General features: G+C 41.8%; 1 protein-coding gene and 1 pseudogene across 2 annotated transcripts in view; both read right to left on the bottom strand.

The window, feature by feature from the left end:
- The window catches only part of NUP210L (nucleoporin 210 like), a 147,815-nt gene that overhangs the window by 88,048 nt on the left and 40,763 nt on the right, over positions 1 to 19,004 (bottom strand). For both annotated transcript variants that reach the window (XM_060201462.1, XM_060201461.1), the window contains exons 14-15: positions 13,775 to 13,920; positions 5,911 to 6,132 (exon numbers count right to left, since the gene is read on the bottom strand). In XM_060201462.1, the coding sequence (XP_060057445.1) occupies positions 5,911 to 6,132; positions 13,775 to 13,920 (368 nt within the window). The remainder of the gene's footprint in view (positions 1 to 5,910; positions 6,133 to 13,774; positions 13,921 to 19,004) is intronic.
- On the bottom strand, positions 9,206 to 10,014 carry LOC103115582 (prostaglandin reductase 2-like; annotated as a pseudogene).

The following is a 19,004-nucleotide window of genomic DNA, read 5'->3' on the forward strand; positions in this document are numbered from 1 at the left end:
CATTACAAAAAATTAACTCTGACCAATTACTTTGGTCTTTTCCTATTTAGTAGTCAGTAAAAAGTAGAACAAGTGTGGTCTGAGAGGTGGCATGGTGGACAAAGCAAATCATTGAACTCTCAAGCATGAGATCCTGAGTTCAATCCCCGGTAGCACATGTACCAGAGTGATGTCTAGTTCTTTGTCTCTTTCTTTCTATCCCCCTCGATAAATAAATAAAAATTTAAAAAAAAATTAAAAAGTAGAACAAGTAACCTGTTTCAGAGTGATTGGTGGAAATGAATAACTGTAAACAAAAAACGTTAAAGCTTTCTGAAAGGAAATCATTAAGTTTGAAATTTCTAATAGCTATTATACATATACAGTAAAGCTCAATAGAGATATTAAAAAGAGGGGGTAGGCGGTGGCACACCAGGTTAAGCGCACATTGTACTAAGCTGCAAGGACCTGCGCAAGGATCTATGTTTGAGTCCTCAGCTCCTCCCCTGCAGGGGAGAGCGCTTCACAAGACAGGAAGCAGGTCTGTAGACCTTTCTCTCTCCCTGTCTCTGCCTTCCCTCTGTCCTTTCAAATAGAGTGGAAAAAATGGCCGCCAGGAATGGTGAACTTGTAATGCCGGCACTAAGCCCAGAGGGCAGGGGAGATAGCATAAAGGTTATGCAGATTCTCATGCCTGAGGAACCAAGATTCCAGATTCAATTTCCCTTACAGCCATAAGCCAGAGCTGAGCAGTTCTGTGGTATAGAAAGGAGGGAGGGCAGAGGAAGGAAAGAAAGAAAAGGTAGGGAGTCGGGCGTAGCTCAGTGGGTTAAGCGCAGGTGGCGCAAAGCACAAAGATCGGCATAAGGATCCCGGTTCAAGCCCCTGGCTTCCCACCTGCAGGGGAGTCGCTTCACAGGTGGTGAAGCAGGTCTGAAGGTGTCTATCTTTCCCTGCCCCTCTGTCTTCCCTTCCTCTCTCCATTTCTCTCTGTCCTATCCAACAATGACAGCAATAACAACAACGATAAACAACAAGGGCAACAAAAGGGAAAATAAATAAATAAATTTAAAAAAAAAAGAAAGAAAAGAAAAGCCAAATGACTATAGTGCAAGCCTCATTAGGTTTTAATTGTATGTGGATGTGGACTAGGTGGCTCAGTGCATAAAGCATTGGACTGTCAAACATCAGGTCCCAAGGCCCATCCCTAACATCACACTCTATGCTCTGGTTCTCTCTTCCTCTCTCTGCTATTGATACATAAATCAATCTTTTTAAAAACTGTATATGGTGACCCATGAGGTGGAAAAGTGGCTAGAGTTTTTGGTCTTAAAAGCACAAAGTCCTGAGTTCAATTTCTGGCATCACATATTCCAGAGTGATGTTTTGGTACTCTTTCTCCTGCTCTCTCTCTCATTAATAAATCATATATATATATATATATATATATATATATATATATATATATATATATATATATATATATGTATGTATATATATCCCTGGAGGATATATAAAAGTATATTATATATATATTTCCCTCCAGGGTTATCGCTGGGACTGGGTGCCTGCACTACGAATTCACTGCTCCTGGAGACCATCATTTTTCCCCATTGTTGTTGCTGCTGCTGCTGTTGCTGGATAGGACAGAGAGAAATTGAGAGAGGAGAAGACAGAGAGAGGGAGAGAAAGACACCCACAGACCTGCTTCACCGTTTGTGAAGCCACCCTCCCCTGCAGATGGGGAGGCAGGATTCTTGCACTGGTCCTTGAGCTTTGCACTATGTGCGATTAACCCTGTGCGCAACCGCCTGGCCCCCAAAATGAATATTTTTAAAAATAAGTAAAAAAAAAAAAAAGTATATGAATTCTCAGCGGGATAGTTAGCAAGACTGTTTAATAATTTAAATACTCAGGAATCCGGCGTAGCACAGCAGGTTAAGCACAGGTGGCACAAAGCGCAGGGACTGGTGTAAGGATCCCGATTTGAGCCCCCCGCTCCCCACCTGCAGGGGAGTCACTTCATAGGTGGTGAAGCAGGTCTGCAGGTGTTTTGCTCTCCCCCTTCTGTCTTGCCTTCCTCTCTCCATTTCTCTCTGTCCTGTCTAACAGTGACATCAATGATGGCAACAGTCATAACTACAACAAAAAACAAGGACAACAAAAGGGAAAAAAATAAATATATAAAAAATTAAAAAATAATTTAAATACTCTAACCTAGTCAAATGCAAACTTTTGTTACAGGTTTATTTGTTTGTTTAATGAAAGAGTAAACAGCATTCCTTGCTCATATATGGTGCTGGGGATTGAACAGGTGCCTAAACTCTGGGCCTCATGCATGCAAATAATGCACTCCACCGAAGAGTCACTTGCCTTCATCTCTTTACTGGTGTTGATAGAAGCAGGATATAACTGTCAATGGAATATAACTAACTACCTTTACAAAAGGTCAAAACTAATTCAACTGGGGAGCCTGGAGGTAGTGCAGTGGGTTAAGTGCACCTGGAGCAAAGCTCAAGGACCAGAGCAAGGATCCCACCCCCCACATGCCGGGGAGTTGCTTCACAGGCGGTGAAGCAAGTCTGCAGGTGTCTATCTTTCTCTCCTCTTCTCCTCTATTTCTCTCTGTCCTATCCAACGACAGCAGCAACAACAATAATAATAACCACAAAAATGATAAAACAACAAGGGCAACAAAAGGGGAAAAAATGGTCTCCAGGAGCAGTGGATTCGTGGTGCAGGCACAGAGCCCCAGCAATAACCCTGGAGGCAAAAAAAAAAAAAAAAACCTAATTTAACTTTGGTAAAAAAGCAACAATGAAAGAACCACAGACAGTACCAATGACAAGGTGGGGTGGGGTGAGATGGAAATCTACAGATGGTAGAATAGTATTTTGGTGCCTTTCACTCCCTCTTTCCTTCTCTCTCTCTCTCAGAATATAGAATTAAAAAAAAAGTGGTCAGGGAGGTGACTCAACAGTATTGCACATTTAAAAAAAAAAATCTATTTTCTCAGAGGCAGTGTGTGTAAATGCTACCATGCACCAGGATCTTGGTTTAAGCCCCAAGTTACCATCTGTGGGGAGAAGCTTCCTAAGCAGTAAAATAGTGTCACAAGTGTCTCTCCTCTCTCCTTTTTTTTTTTTTTTTTTTGCCTCCAGGGTTATTGATGCTCCTGGAGGCTATTTTTTCCCTTTTGTTGCCCTTGTTTATCATTATTGTTGTTGTCATTACTGTTGTTGTTGTTGGATAGGACAGAGAGAAATAGAGAGAGGAAGGGAAGACAGAGAAGGGGAGAGAAAGATAGACACCTGCAGACCTTCTTCACCACTTGTGAACTGACCCCCCTACAAGTGGGGAGCTGGAGGGTCAAACAGGGATCATTGTGCTGATCTTTGCGCTTTCGTGCCACATGTGCTTAACCCACTGCGCTACTGCCTGAACCCCTCTTTTTTTCTTTTAATTACCTTTATTATTGGGTAGAGACAGTCAGAAAAGAGGGAAAGGGGTCTCTAGGGTGGGGGGGGAGTTCAGGTCCTGGAACATGATGACAGAGGACCTAGTGGGGGTTGTACTGTTATGTGGAAAACAGAGAAATGTTATACATTTACAAACTATTGTATTTACTGTTGACAATAAAACATTAATCCCCCAATAAAGAAATAAAAAAATAAAAAGAGGGAGAGGGGGAGTTGGGCAGTAGCACAGTGGGTTAAGAGCTGGTGGCACAAAGCGCAAGGGCTGGAGTAGGATCCAGGGTTAAGCCCCTGTCTCCCCACCTGTAGGGAGTTGCTTCACAAGCGGTGAAGCAGGTCTTCAAGTGTCTATTTTTATCTCCTCCTCTCTGTCTTCCCCTCCTCTCTCTATTTGTCTCTGTCCTATCAAACAACAGCAGCTATGACAACAATAACAATAACAACTACAACAAGGGCAACAAAATGGGAAAAATGGCCTCCAGGAGCACTGGATTTATAGTGTAGGCACTGAGCCCGAGCAATAACCCTGGAGGAAAAAAAAAAAAAAAAAAAAACTACAACAATAAAACAACAAGGGCAACAAAAGGGAATAAATAAGTAAATACAGAAAAAAGGAAAAGGGAGATAGATATAGAGAGGAGGGGCCTGCACATCCAACAGAGAAGCAATTACAGAAGCCATAACTCCTCTCCTACCTTCTGTACTCCCAAAACAACCTTGATCTATACTCCCAGCAGGGGAAAAGTGATAGGAAGAAGAAGATAAGAGGGCTCTGAACTCCAGCTCCATCAGAACACAGAGAAGGAAAAAGAGAGGGACATACGGAGGTAGTAATGTTGTTATGAGTGGCTTGGAGGGAAAGAGAGGATTGGATCAGGAAGAAAAAAGTGGCAATTATGTACAAATGTAGACAGATAGTTGTAGAGTTGATGGTTGGCCGATGTCTTCAACCTTAGGGGAACTGCAGTGGCTTGCAGTTGGGAGAATGAAGATTCAGAACACTGGTGGTGGGAATGGAGTAAATTTATACCCCTGTTGACATGTAATTTTGTAAATCAGTATTAAATCACTAGTAAAATTTAAAAAAAAGGTGACGGGGCTGAGTAGTGGTACACTTAGTTAAGTGCACAAGGAACTGCCCAAGGATAGGGTCCCCACCTGTGGGGTGGGGGGTGCTTCACAAGTGGTGAAGCAGGTCTGTAGGTGTCTACTTTTGTCTCTCCCTCTTTATCTTTCCCTCCCCTCTCAATTTCTCTCTGTACTATTCAATAAAAAGATGGGGGAAAAATGGCCTCCAGGAGTAGTGGATTTGTAGTGCTGGCACCAAGCCTCAGTAATAACCCTTGAGACAGAGAGAGAGAGAGAGACCTGTAGCAGTGCTTCACCACTTGCAAAGCTTTCCCCCTCCAGGCAGGTACCGGGGTCTCAAACCTGGGTCTTTGTGCATTGTAACATGTGTGCGCAACCAGATGTGCCACCACCTGGCCCCTGTCTCTCCTCTGTCTTTTTCTCCTGTCCTCACTTTCTCACTCTCTATTAAAAAAAAAAAAAAGGGAATGGCAAAGTCATTCTGTATCTGCCTAGCCCCAACAATAACCATGGTGGCAATATAAATAAATAAAATAAAAAGAATGAAAAGGTATGCCTGGGAGCAGTGTAATTGCACATGCACAAGGCTCAAGTACCACCCAAAACAGCAGAGAATTTTCAAATGAAGAAACTGAAATCTTTGGGAACATTTAAAGGATAGTAAGGTCTACAAATCAATTAAGGGACCAGGAGATAGCTCACTCCATAGAGTACTCACTCTTCACAAGGACTATATGCAAAGGGGAGGCTTCACAAACAGTAGAGCAGTCCTGTGGTGTCTCTTTTCCTGTCTTTTTTTTTTTTTGTTGTTGCCTCCAGGGTTATTGCTGGGGCTCAGTGCCTGCACCGTGAATCCACTGCTTGTGGAGGCTACTTTTCCCTTTTGTTGCCCTTGTTGTTTTACCATTGTGGTTATTATTATTGATGTCATTGTTGTTGGATAGGACAGAAAGAAATCAAGAGAGGAGAGAAGACAGAGGAGAAGAGATAGACATCTGCAGACCTGCTTCATCGCTTGTGAAGCGACCCCCCTGCAGGTGGGGAGCCAGGGCACCAACCGGGATCCTTAGCTGATCCTTGCGTTTCACGCCATGTGCACTTAACCCGCTGTGCTACTGCCCGGACCCCCTCCTCTCTGTCTTTACTCTATATATGGGGGCCAGAGGAAGTCTGCTGGGAGTGCTGAAATCATGCAATTGTTAGCAAATCCTTGGAAGCATAAAAAAAAAGTCAGTTAAGCAATAATAGACTTTTCCTTTTTAGTCTATAAGCTACATCATGGGAATCTGAAGATAAATGACTAGCAGTGTAGAAGATTTGAAGCATTATTGCTTAAGGGAGTTTCCAGTTGTGGTTAGTTTCATACTTGCTCCCCTAAGTGCAGGCACAGGACCCGATAGATGTACTGGTTCTGTTTTCTCTTTGCTGGCAGTCGGACTTGTGTTATTTCAATTGTTTCCGTCTTCTCCACACTCAACTCCAGAAAGAATCGGGAAGGCTCCAAGATCCACGGACGAGGGCCTCCTTCAAATACTATTTCTTTCACAGACTGCCATGTCACCAATGCCACTTCCACAGGGTTTTGAGCCTGATGATTAAAATAAATCCCTGGTTAGTTACAGAACTCATTCAACAGTTGTCTAGCTAAAAAAGCTAGTTACTGACCATGCTGAAAATGACATTTGACTAAATTCAAACACCTTTCACTTGGAATGCTTCTCATCCTCCCCTCTAGCCCACTATACTATTTTAGGACCTACATAGCATTCAAACTTAAGTTATGTGTCAACTTTTTTTGCCTGCTGTTTTATGTTTTTGTTTTTGATTTTTTTGCTCCTGTGTAATTCCACCACCATAGGTGGACTTTTTAATTTCAGATACCTTCTAATATCAGGTACCTCTCTGTAGACAGGTAAAGATATAGAGATTGGAGACACACAGCACTGCTCCACTATTTATGGAGCTTCCCCCAGTGCTATACAAGGTGTTCTCATGTGGTGCTGGAACTCAAACCCAGGTCCTTGTGCATTGTAAAGTCTGTTCTCTACTAGGTCTTCTATTTTCTAAATCTCTACCTGCTTTCATTCAGAGTTTTTATTAAAAAGGAATGTATAATCTTGTTAACGGCTTTCTCTGCATCTATTATCTTTCCTTTTGACTATATGGTTGCACTACACATTCTTTGCATCCTTGGAATAAATCCAACTGGGTCAAAATGTATTGCATTTTCAATGTTGAATTTGGCTTGTTAATTTTTTTCTTTCTTTTCTGATAGAGAAAAGAGCAATAGAGAGGGAGAGAAAGAAAGTACAGCAGAAAAAAAAAAAAAGTGGTCCGGGAGGTGGTGCAGTGGTAAAGCTTTAGACTCTCAAGCATGAGGTCCCAAGTTCGATCTCTGGCAGCACATGTGCCAGAGTGATGTCTGGTTCTTTCTCTCTCCTCCTATCTTTCTCATAAATAAATAAAATCTTAAAAAAAAAAAAAAGTATAGCAGTGCTCCTCTGTCCATAAAGCTTCTTCCCTGGAGATGGGGGTTGGGGGCTTGAACTCAGGTCCTTGTGCAGGACCCCATGCCCGGAATCATTGGCCACCAGAAAGGCGTCGTAGAGGAGGAGAACAGGCTGAGGTGGGGGTGAGTGCACAGAGTGAGGACTCTGGACACTATGGCAGGGGATAGTGCGTTTATTGAAGAAAAAGTCAGGGTTTATATGGGGTAAAAAGAAGCCAGATGCTAAATAAAAGACTCTGGGGTGGGTGGGTGGGTGGGGAGAATACAGGTCCATGAAGGATGATGAATGACATAGTGGGGGTTGTATTGTTAAATGGGAATCTGGGGAATGTTATGCATGTACAAACTATTGTATTTACTGTTGAATGTAAAACATTAATTCCCCAATAAAGAAATAAATTATAAAAAAAAAAAAAAAAGAAGCCAGATGCTGGAGCAGGGTGCCGGGGTAACAAGCCGAATAGGGGCAAACGTTTGACAGGCAAGAACCATTCAGATATTTTTAGACTCTAGCTTCCTTCTAAGGACTCTGGCTCTTAACTTCCCCTTACTCGGAGCATGGGACTTATGAATGAGGAAGGGGCTCTACGGGCTTATCCATATTCCATTAAGCAAATCAGGTTTATCCAGACTAGGTGGAGGGGGAATGGTTACAGCTTCTGGGTCTAACAAGATGGAAGTCAGGGGGAGATGGGGAGGCTCATAGGTGAATGCCTTCTGTCTTCACAGAGAGGTATCTGGGGTTCCAACAAGGCTTAACTCACCGTGTCCCCACATCCTTGCACCTGGTAATGTGTGCACTCCACTGGCTATGCTATTGCTTAGCCAATTTCTGGATTGCTAACATTTTGTTGAGAGTCTTTGCATCTATATTCATTAGTGTATTGCTCAGGTTTAATTTTTTATAGTAGTTTTAAAAATTTGTTTAGTTTTGAGGAGAGAGAGACCAACCAGAGCACTGCTCAACTCTATAATATTGTGTTGCTAAGGACTGAACTTGGAGCCTCTGTTACCTGAGGTATGCAAGTTTCATGCTCTTCCCAGTCCTGAATTTAATTTCTCTTTTGTGTGTGAAGTCTACATGTACTCATTTTTTAAGTTTTATTCATTTTTAAAAATATTTATTTATTTCCTTTTGTTGCCCTTATTTTATTGTTGTAGTGATTGTTGTTGTTGTTATTGATGTTGTTGTTGTTGGATAGGACAGAGAGAAATGGAGAGAGGAGGGGAAGACAGGGGGAGAAAGATAGACACCTGCAGACCTGCTTCACTGCTTTTGAAGCGACTCCCCTGCAGGTGGGGAGCCAGGGGCTCGAACCGGGATCCTTACGCCAGTCCTTGTGCTTTGTGCCACTTGCACTTAACCCACTGCACTACCGACCGGCTCCCTGTTTTATTCATTTTTTTAAAATACCACCAGGGTTATCACTGAGGCTCAGTGCCTGCACAACAAATCTACTGGCAATTTTTCATGTTATTTTATTATTTTTTAAATTAATTAATTTATTTTAATGAAATATTTTATTTAATTATTGTTTAATGAAAGAGAGATACAGGTATAGAGACCCCAGAGCACTGGTCAACTTATGATGGTGCTGGGGAGTGAACCTGGGACCTCAGAGCCTCAGACATGTCAGTCTTAACATTTTCTTCAGCTGTCTTTATTGTCTAAATCATTCATCACCTCAAACTACAAGCAAGGTTCGCATCTACTTGCCTTTGAAATCTTTTTTTTTTTTTTTGCCTTTGAAATATTTACAACCATTTGACAGTATGTGTCTACTAATATAGAATAAGCATATGCTGAGGGTTGGGAGAAAGCCCACTAGGCTGAGTGCACTTTCCTACGTGGGCCAGTTTGGAGCCTCCTGACCACTCCATGGGAGGACCATGCACTGTGAAGCAGTGAAGCAGTGCTTTTGTATCTCTCCTCTCTGTGTCTCTCATTATCTTAAAAAAAGAATGTGCAGTGGTTTCATAGTATCTAACAAAATATATGTAGTATTAGTTTTAGCGAAAGAATGTAAGACACTGTAAGTCATGTTCAGTGTAGGAAAGAATTAGGTTGTGCAGTTAAAAAAATATCACCTGTGATCACATTTAAGTTAAAAACTATCTGCATACTAAGGTTTATTAAATGTATCTTGCAAAGTGGAAATATGTATTTCCTTTAATGAAGATTTTTATGGAGATTACAAAGAGGTGTCTTCTGGAATGCAGACTATTTGCTTTCCAGTGTTACCACCTGTCATCATAGACTGGAATGCAACTCCCATGTTTTCCAATCCATTTATCAGTCTGTTTGATCTTTAGTTTTCCTTCTTTAAACCACTGACTCAGCTGCAGAGTACTAGGTGCAAATTTGTCCTTATAATTCAACACCATAAATCTTTCTCTTGTGATATTTCTTTTTTTACTGATTGCCTCTATATCAGGGGGTAGTGGAAGAGGATAAGGCACATCTTGTTGTACTGAGAAATCTGACCACAGAGGATAATATGACTGTTCTGATTCATCTGACTTAATGATTGTATTACTGATGTCACCACCAACATTGTCAAAGTAAACATCCACTCCAGCTGGGCACATGTCATGAAGCTGTTCTGCCACATTCCCATTTTATAATTAACCACAGCGTCAAAGCCCAGTTCTAAGGTAAAAAAGAGGCACTTCTCATGTGTTCCACAATTTCCCACCAGTCTAGAATAACCTAGCAAGTGGCTAATCTGTCCAGCCAAGGATCTACAAGCACCAGCAGCCCCACTAACAACCATTGTCTGATTAGCTTCAGCAACAATGTGAACTTTTTCTTGTATCCCAACCAAGGAAGTCACACCAGGCATACCTATAGCTCCAAGAAAATAAGAAAGGTGTCCGTCCATCCACAAGGTTTTGGTCCACTTTTTCAAGAATATTTCCATCCAGAATAGCCTTGGTTTGCCAAGGCCAATAGAAAGAAGTCACAAAATTGCCTTTAGGGCTCCCCACCTGCGGGGGGGGGGGGGGAGTTGCTCCACAAGTGGTGAAGCAGGTCTGCAGGTGGTGGCACAGCGGGATCCCCGTTCAAGCCTCTGGCTCCCCACCTGCAGGGGTGTCGCTTCACAGGCAGTGAAGTAGGTCTGCAGGTGTCTGTCTTTCTCTCCCCCTCTCTGTCTTCCCCTCCTCTCTCTATTTCTCTCTGTCCTATCCAACAACAACAACATCAATAACCACAACAATGTTAAACAAGGGCAACAAAAGGGAAAATAAATAAATAAAAATAAAAAATCTTATTAAAAAATTGCCTTTAGTAAAATTTGCATGTTTGCTTTCTTCCACCAGCCCAATACCTCTACCATCAGTCACTTGAGACAGCTGCCAAGGTGTTAGATAATCACTCCCAGTGTCTTCATTCATCCTACAGTGCATCTAAGGATCCACGGAAAGATAAAGAGTTTTGACTTTAACTTGTCCTTCATCCCGTAAACTAACTGCTTCCATTCAAAAATTTTCTGCTATTGGATTACCATTTTTTCCGGGCTGGGATTTTAACACCACTCTGTGTATAATCATATTTTATTCTTCATTTTGTTGACACAAAGAGAAATAGAGATGGAAGAGGGAGAGAAATAGGAAGAGAAACCTACAGGACACTTACCCCAGCAGGTGGGAACCAGGGGCTTGAGCCTAGGTCCCTGTACATGGTAACCTGTGCTCTATTGGGTGTGCCACTTCTCTGTTCTTCTTATTTTTAATATTTTGTTTACTTAAAATATTTAATATATTTATTGTTTTATTATTTACTGGAGAGAGACAAAGCTTGAGAAGGAAGGGAATGATACAGAAGAAGGAGAAAAAGAAAGAAACTTGCAGCACTACTTCCCCTTCCCCTTTCCCACTCCCTTCCCTTCTCCCACCCCCTTCCCCTTCCTTATCTTTCTCCTATTTTGGATTTTTTTTTTTTTTCAGAGCACTCATCAGCTCTGGTTTATGGTGGTGCAGGCAATTGAAGCTGGGACCTCAGAGTCTCAGGCATGAGAAGCTCTTTGCATAACCATTATATTTTCCATCTTTCTCTCCCCTTCTCTGTCTTCCTCTCTCAATTTCTCTCTGTCCTAACCAACAACAATAACAACAAAGACAACAAAATGGAGAAAATGGCCTCCAGGAGCAGTGAATTTGCAGTGCAGGCACCAAGCCCCAGCGATAATCCTGAAGGCAAAATAAATGCATAAATAAATACATAAAAATAAAGAAACACACACACAAATCTGCTGGGGAGAATTTCCTTTCCCATTTTTTGGGAAAGAGCTTTAGAAAGACAGATAATAGGTTATCTTTGAATATTTGGTAGAATTTACTAGTAAAAATATTTGGTCCTGGGTTTTTGTTTTGGCAGAACTTTTTAATTTCTCTTTCAATTTCCTCATCTGTGATTGGTCTATTCAGGTTTTCTATTTTATCTTGATTCAGTGTCAGGAGGTTGTATGATTCTAAGAATTTGTCCATTTCTTCTAGATTTTTCACCTTAGTGAAAATTAAGTGTAAACTTCTCGGTAATCTTTTTTAGATCCATTTCTAGTGTCCTAAGGAGTCTCCAATTGTTTCCACAGGGGTTAGTTAGACCAATTTGCATTCCCACCAGCAGTATAGAAACATTCCTTTTCCCCCACATCCTTAACAGCAATTGTTGTTTCTCATTGTCGTCTTGTATTTCTCTGATAATTATTGACTTTGAAAATTTTTCACATGTCTGCTGGCCATCTGGATATTTTCTTTAGTGGAGTTTTTTTTGTTTGTTTGTTTGTCTTCTTTTGGTGGAGATTCTGATGTCCTTCCCCCCCTCCTTTTTTTTTTTTTCACCTGAGTGCTGCTCATCTCAAGCTTATGGTGATGTGGAGGGCTAAACCTGGGACTTTAGAGCCTCAGGCATGAAAGTCTTTTGTGTAATCATTATGCTGTCTCCTCCATCCTCCTCCCCATTTTTAAAAATTTTATTAGTGATTTAATAATGATTAATAAGATTGCAAGATAACAGGGGTACAATTCCATACAAATCAATTCACCAGAGTCCCATATCCCATCCTCTCCCTTGGAAGATTCCCTATTCTTTATCTCTCTGGGAGTATGGACCAAAATTCTTTATGGGGTGCAGAAAGTTTGGAATTTTTTTTTTTTCTTTTCTTTTACACCAGAGCACTGATCAGCTCTGGTTTATGGTGGTGCAGGGGATTAAACCTGGGACCTCAGAGCTTCAGGCATGAGAGTCTCTTTGCATAACCATTATGCTATCTACCTTTGCCCTGTGGGGTGTAGAAGGTGTAAGGTAATTGCTTCTCTGCTGAACATGGACGTTGGCAGGTCCATGCATACCCCCAGCATGTTTCTATCTTTCCTTAGTGGGATAGGGCTTTGGAGAGATTAAGGTTCCAGGACATATTGGTGAGGTCATCTGCCCATTCCCATTTATAATTTTTTAATATTTATTTATTTTCCCTTTTGTTGCCCTTTTGTATTGTTGTTGTAGTTATTATTGTTGTTATTGATGTACTTGTTAGGACAGAGAGAAATAGAGTGAGGAGGGAAGTTGGACGGTAGTGCAGCGGGTTAAGCGCACTTGGTGTGAAGCACAAGGACCAGCATAAGGATCCCGGTTCAATCCCCTAGCTCCCCACCTGCAGGGTTCAAGCCCCTGGCTCCCCACCTGCAGGGGAGTAGCTTCACAGGTGGTGAAGCAGGTCTGCAGGTGTCTTTCTCTCCCCCTCTCTGTCTTCCCCTCCTCTCTCCATTTCTCTCTGTCCTATCCAACATCAATAACAACAACAATGACATCAATAACAACAACAATAATAACTACAATAATAAAACAAGGGCAACAAAAGGGAATAAATAAATAAATAAATAAATAAATAAATAAAGAGAAGGGGAAAACAGAGAGGGTGAGAGAAAGATAGACACCTGCAGACCTGCTTCACCACCTGTGAAGCAACTTTCCTACAGGCAGGGAGCAGGGGACTTGAACCGGGATCCTTACACAGGTCCTTGCGCTTGGCGCCACCTGTGCTTAACCCACTGCACCACCGCCCAACTCCCCCATTTTTAATTTTTATTTATCTATTTTTTTTTTTTTTGCCTCCAGGGTTATTGTTGGGTTCAGTGCCAGCGGTACAAATCCACTGCTCCTGGTGAACATTTTTTCCCGTTTTTTTTATTGGATAGGACAGAGAGAGATTGAGAGGGAAAAATAGAGGGGGAAGAGAAAGACAGACACATGAAGATCTGCTTCACCACCTGTGAAGCAACCCTCTTGCAGGTGGGGAGCTGGGGGCTTGAACTGGGATCCTTGAGCAGTTCCTTGTTCTTTGTACTATGTGTGCTTAACATGGTATGCCACTGCCCTACCTACCCCCACCCCCGTTCCCCATTTTTTAATGGGACTGGTTCTTTTTTAAGATTTTAAAAAAATATTTATTTATTCCCTTTTGTTGCCTTGCTGTTTTATTGCTATAGTTATTATTGTTGTTGTTATTGATGTTGCTGCTGTTGGATAGGAGAGAGGAGGGAAGGATAGAGAGGGGGAGAGAAAGATAGACACCTGCAGACTTACTTCACTGCTTGTGAAGCAACTCCCCTACAGGTGGGGAGCCGGGGGCTCTAACCAGAATCCTTGCACTTTGCACCACCTGCACTTAACCCGCTGCGCTACCACCAGACTCCCAATGGGATTGTTTTATTATCTCACCTTTAGAGGTTCATAAGCAGCAAATGTGGCACTACTCTCCAAGTACTCTTCATATTCAGTAACACTAACAGAAACCAGAGTATAACCCAGAGATTTGGCTGCAATATGTATACTGGAACAGTGTGTTGGTCCAGGTCTTTGAATACCTGCAAATGAAAAACACGCTTTCAGTGGGGTATAGTTCTTAAAGAAATTAAGGGTCTTTAAAATATTTTTTAAAATCATCTTGAGGGGCCAATAGTGGTGCACCTGGTTGAATGCACATGCTCCAGTGTGCATGGACTCAGGTTCAAGCCCCTGGTCCCCACCTACAAGGGGGAAAGTTTCACAAGCAGTGAAGCAGTGTTGCAGGTTAGTCTCTCTCCCTTTTCCTCTCACTGCTTCTCCCTTTCTCTCAATTTCTCTGTCTGTACCTAATAAATAATTTTAAAAATTTATAAAGTAGGGGCCAGGCAGTAGCACAGCGGGTTAAATGCACAAGTCACGAAGCACAAGGACCAGCATAAGGATCCATATTCCAGCCCCCAGCTCCCCACCTGCAGGGGGGGTGACTTCACAAGCGGTGAAGCAGGTCTGCAGGTGTCTTTCTCTCCCTGTCTCTGTTTTCCTCTCCTCTCAATTTCTCTCTGTCGTATCCAAAAATAACAGCAATGGCAACAATAACAACAACAAGGGTAACAACAAGGACAATACAATGGGAGAAATGGCCTCTGGGAGCAGTGGATTCATAGTGCTGGCACAGATTCCCAGCAATAACCCTGGAGGCAAAAAAAAAAAAAAAAAAGAAGCATCTTGATGGCTGGTTAAATAGCTCTCTTGGATAATGCATTGCTTTACTATGTGTGTGACCCAGGGTTAAATTCAATGCCACTGCACTGAAGGAAGCTTCAGTGCTCTGGTCTCTTACTCTCTCTGACTCTCTGTTCTCAATCTTTTTTTTAAAAAAAATATTTATTTATTCCCTTTTGTTGTCCTTGTTGTTTTATTGGTGTAGTTATTATTGTTGTTATTGCAGTCATCACTGTTGGATAGGTTGTTGGAAAGGACAGAGAGAAATGGAGAGGGGAGAGGAAGACAGAGAGGGGAGAGAAAGATAGACACCTGCAGACCTGCTTCACCGCTTGTGAAGTGACTAACCTGGAGGTGGGGAGCCGGGGGCTTGAACCAGGATCCTTATGCCAGTCTTTGTGCTTTGCACCACGTGCGTTTAACCCACTACGCTACCGCCTGACTCCCAATCTTTTTATTGTTTTTTTTTAATCCATTTTGAGTTACCTGGGAAGTAGAACAATAGGCAAAGCATTGGATTTGCAATCATGAGGTCTCTACTTCAATCCCTGGCATAATATGTACCAGAGTGATGGTCTACTATGTTCTCTTTCTCTCTTTCCTATACATAAATGTCTTTAAATTAATTAGATAAATAAAATACTGCCTTAAAAATCTCTTGACCAGGTGGTGGCACACTGGATAAACTGTTGGACTCTAAAGCATAAGGCTCTATCTTCAACCCCTAGAATCACATGTGTCAGAGTAATGCTCTGACACTCTCTTGTCTCTCACAAACAAGCATACATACATACAGACACACAGATATACATTTTGAGGTCTGGGAAATGGCACTGCTTCACCACTCACAAAGCTTTCCCCCTGCAGGTGGGAACTGGGGGCTTGAACCTGGGTCCACGTGCATTGTAACATGTGTGCTCAACCAGATGCACCACCACTTGGCCCCATTCCACCATTCTTGATAACTTTTCCCCTTTTTAATCAGATAGGAACACAGAAGAAGAGAGAGATAAAGAGCAGAGATACCATAGCAATGCTCCATTTCTCATGATGCTTCCCCTGTGCATGCAGCTTCTCTATGGTGTTAGAGGTTTGAACTTGGGTTCTGTGAGCTCTACTCATATGTCCTGGCCCCAAGACATATATGGTTTAAAAGAAGAGTGAAAGGAGTCAGGCATAGTGCAGCGGGTTAAACGCACGTGGCCCAAAGTGCAAGGACTGGCTTAAGGATCCCAGTTTGAGCCCCTGGTGAAGCAAGTGGTGAAGCAGGTCTGTGGATCTCTATCTTTCTCTCCCCCTCTCTGTCTTCCCTTTCTCTCTCCATTTCTTTCTGTCCTATCCAACAACAACGAAATCATTAACAAAAACAATAATAACTACAATAATAAAACCACAAGGGCAACAAAAGGGAATAAAGAAATTTTTAAAAATTTCAATAAAAAATTTTTAAAAGAGTGAAATTTTACATAAGCAAATCTTATATATGTACTGGAGACTATATATGCTGATAAATCAATATACAAAGATACAAATGAATATCAGAAGGAAATATATGTAACTTACGGTAAGCCATTAAAAACCCCAATAACCCCAATAAGAAAGGGAACAAAAGGAGTTATATGGAAAATATGATGTTTTTGATTTAGCCAGAGACAAATATGAAGCCAAAGTATAAAGTTGTGAAAAGCAGGTTGGGTTATATTGGAGAGAGTCTTGAATGTTAAACTAAATGAATCCCAACTCAATTCTATTAACAACAAGAAACCCTGCAAAATTTCTGGGCAGGAAAATTAATACTGAAGTTGTGCTTCATTCATATGGCAGCCATGTGTAGCAAAAGCTTTAGGTATTAGGATAATTGTTGGTATGCATGAGACCCCTTCTGTTTCATTTGGTTTAAATCCCCCCTGCTTAACACTATTCTATTTACATAACCACTGTTAACAAGTTCCACCCTCCCTCCAGGGCACTGTGGTTCAGTGATAGGATTCTCGCCTGCTCTGCCCCTTCTTTGTCACACTCTGATTTTCACCAGTCACTTTTCTCTCCACCCTCTCTATGTCACATCCTGTTTCCACCCTATTTGGGAAGTATATATAAAGACAGCATTGTGAGTTTTAGAGTACTGTACCTTGAGTTTAGCTTAGCTCGTCTTAGATTGTGCTGCTAAAGAGATACTGCCTACAACCCAGCCATGAGTTCCTGGTCGTCTGTTACCTGCCCGTGAAGCCAGCCCGGCGAAAACAACATAACCCGTCGAAAACGACAGATAATATTGTTTTATTTTTAATTTTATGAAAGACTGAAACCAGAGCACTGCTCTGGTCATATGTGGTGCCAAAGGTCAAACTTGGGGACTTACAAATGTATTATAAACTGTAGCCCCAGATCTACCTCCCAGGCTACTGTTTTGTTTGTTTGTTTAAGATTTATTTCTGGGGGAGTCGGGCAGTAGCACAGCGGGTTAAGCGCACATGGCGCCAAGTGCAAGGACTGGCTTAAGGATCCCGGTTCGAGCCCCTGGCTCCCCACCTGCAGGGGAGTCGCTAAGCGCACATGGCGCAAAGTGCAAGGACTGGCTTAAGGATCCCGGTTCGAGCCCCTGGCTCCCCACCTGCAGGGGAGTCGCTTCACAGGTGGTGAAGCAGGTCTGCAGGTGTCTATCTTCCTCTCCCCTTCTCTGTCTTCCCCTCCTGTCTCCATTTCTCTCTGGCCTATCTAACAACGACAACATCAATAACAAATATAACTACAACAACAATGAAAAACAAGGGCAACAAAAGGGAAAATACATTTAAAAAATTGTAAAAAAAAGATTTATTTTAGGGTAGGGGAATAGCATAATGGTTATACAAAAAAAATACTTTTGGGGACCATGTGGTGGCGCACCTGGTTAAGTGCTCACATTACAGTGCACAAGGACCCAGGTTCAAGCCCCTGGACCCCACCTGCATGGGGGAAGCTTCACAAGTGGTGAAGCAGGGCTGCAGGTGTCTCTCTCCTCCTCCCCCCTCAATTTCTGTCTCTATCTAATAATAAATAAATAAATAAGAATAAAAAAGACTTTTATGCTTGAGGCTCCCAAGTCTCAGATTTAGTCCTCTCCACTACCATAAAACAGAATTGAGTAGTTCTCTAGTTTAAAAAGAATATATTTGGGGCCAGGTGGTGGTGCACCTGGTTGAGCACACATGTTAAAATGTGCAAGGACCCAGGTTCAAGCCCCCAGTCTTCACCTGCATGGGGAAAGCTTCACAAATGGTAAAGCAGGGCTACAGGTGTCTATCTCTCACCCTCTCTATCTCCCCATTCCCACTCAATTTCTGGCTGTCTCTATCTAATAAATAAATAAAGATTATAATAAAAAATTAAAAAAACAGAACCTATTTTAATTTTCTATCATTAGATAGAGTTTCAAAAAAGACGCAAGAGAGAGAAGCTAGGGCATCACTCCAGTGCATGTGGCACTGGATGTTAAACTTGGAGTCTTAAACATGAAAGTACTTTTAGTTTTTGAGCTAACTTCCAGGCCACAGGACATTATTGTTATATTTTAGGTGAGAGATTGGGAAGAGTCTAAAATTGGGAGAGTTACACTGATAATAAAAGAGAGATGTGAGAGATATTGTATATAATTAGTAAGAGCAAGAGAGAATTCCTATTTTTTTTCCCTCCAGATAGAGAAAGAGAGGCAGAGAGAGTGAAAGAGACCACAGCAGCAAAACTTTGTTCAATTCAGTGACAGCCAGTCTCAAACCTGGCTGGTGCACATGGCAAAGCAGAATATTATCCAACTGAGCTATTTTGCCAGCTTCAGAGAAGTCCAAGTTGATGACAACCTCACAGAGATATTATGATAACTAGATGAGTTAATATATGAAAAGCATTCAGAGCAGAGCATAGAAAATAGCAAATGCTGGGAGTCAGGTATCAGCGCAGCGGGTTAAGCTCACGTGGCACAAAGTGCAAGGACTGGCATAAGGATCTTGGTTCAAGCCCCCGGCTCCCCACCTGCAGGGGAGTCGCTTCACAAATGGTGAAGCAGGTCTGCAGGTGTCTTTCTCTCCCCCTCTCTGTCTTCCCCTCCTCTCTCTATTTCTCTCTGTCCTATCCAACAATGACAACAACAAGGGCAACAAAAGGGAATAAATATTTTTTTAAAAGAGTGGTAGGTTAAAAAAAAAGAAAATAGCAAATGCTAAAGTGAATATCCGATATTAATATTGTCATGATTGTTGATAAACAAAAAAAAATGGTCAGGATTAAATATTAAGTTCACTATTAGGAAAGCATACTAATCTTTATAGCTAGTTTATCTATATTTATTTATTTACAAGAGAGAGAGTACACACACCATAGCACCACTCTAGCACATGTACTACCAGGGATTAAACTCGGAACCTCATGATTCAGAATTCAATGTTTTATCCATTACATCACT

This window comes from Erinaceus europaeus, chromosome 11, assembly GCF_950295315.1.
Source record: "Erinaceus europaeus chromosome 11, mEriEur2.1, whole genome shotgun sequence".
In the NCBI taxonomy this organism is placed as follows: Eukaryota; Metazoa; Chordata; class Mammalia; order Eulipotyphla; family Erinaceidae; genus Erinaceus; species Erinaceus europaeus.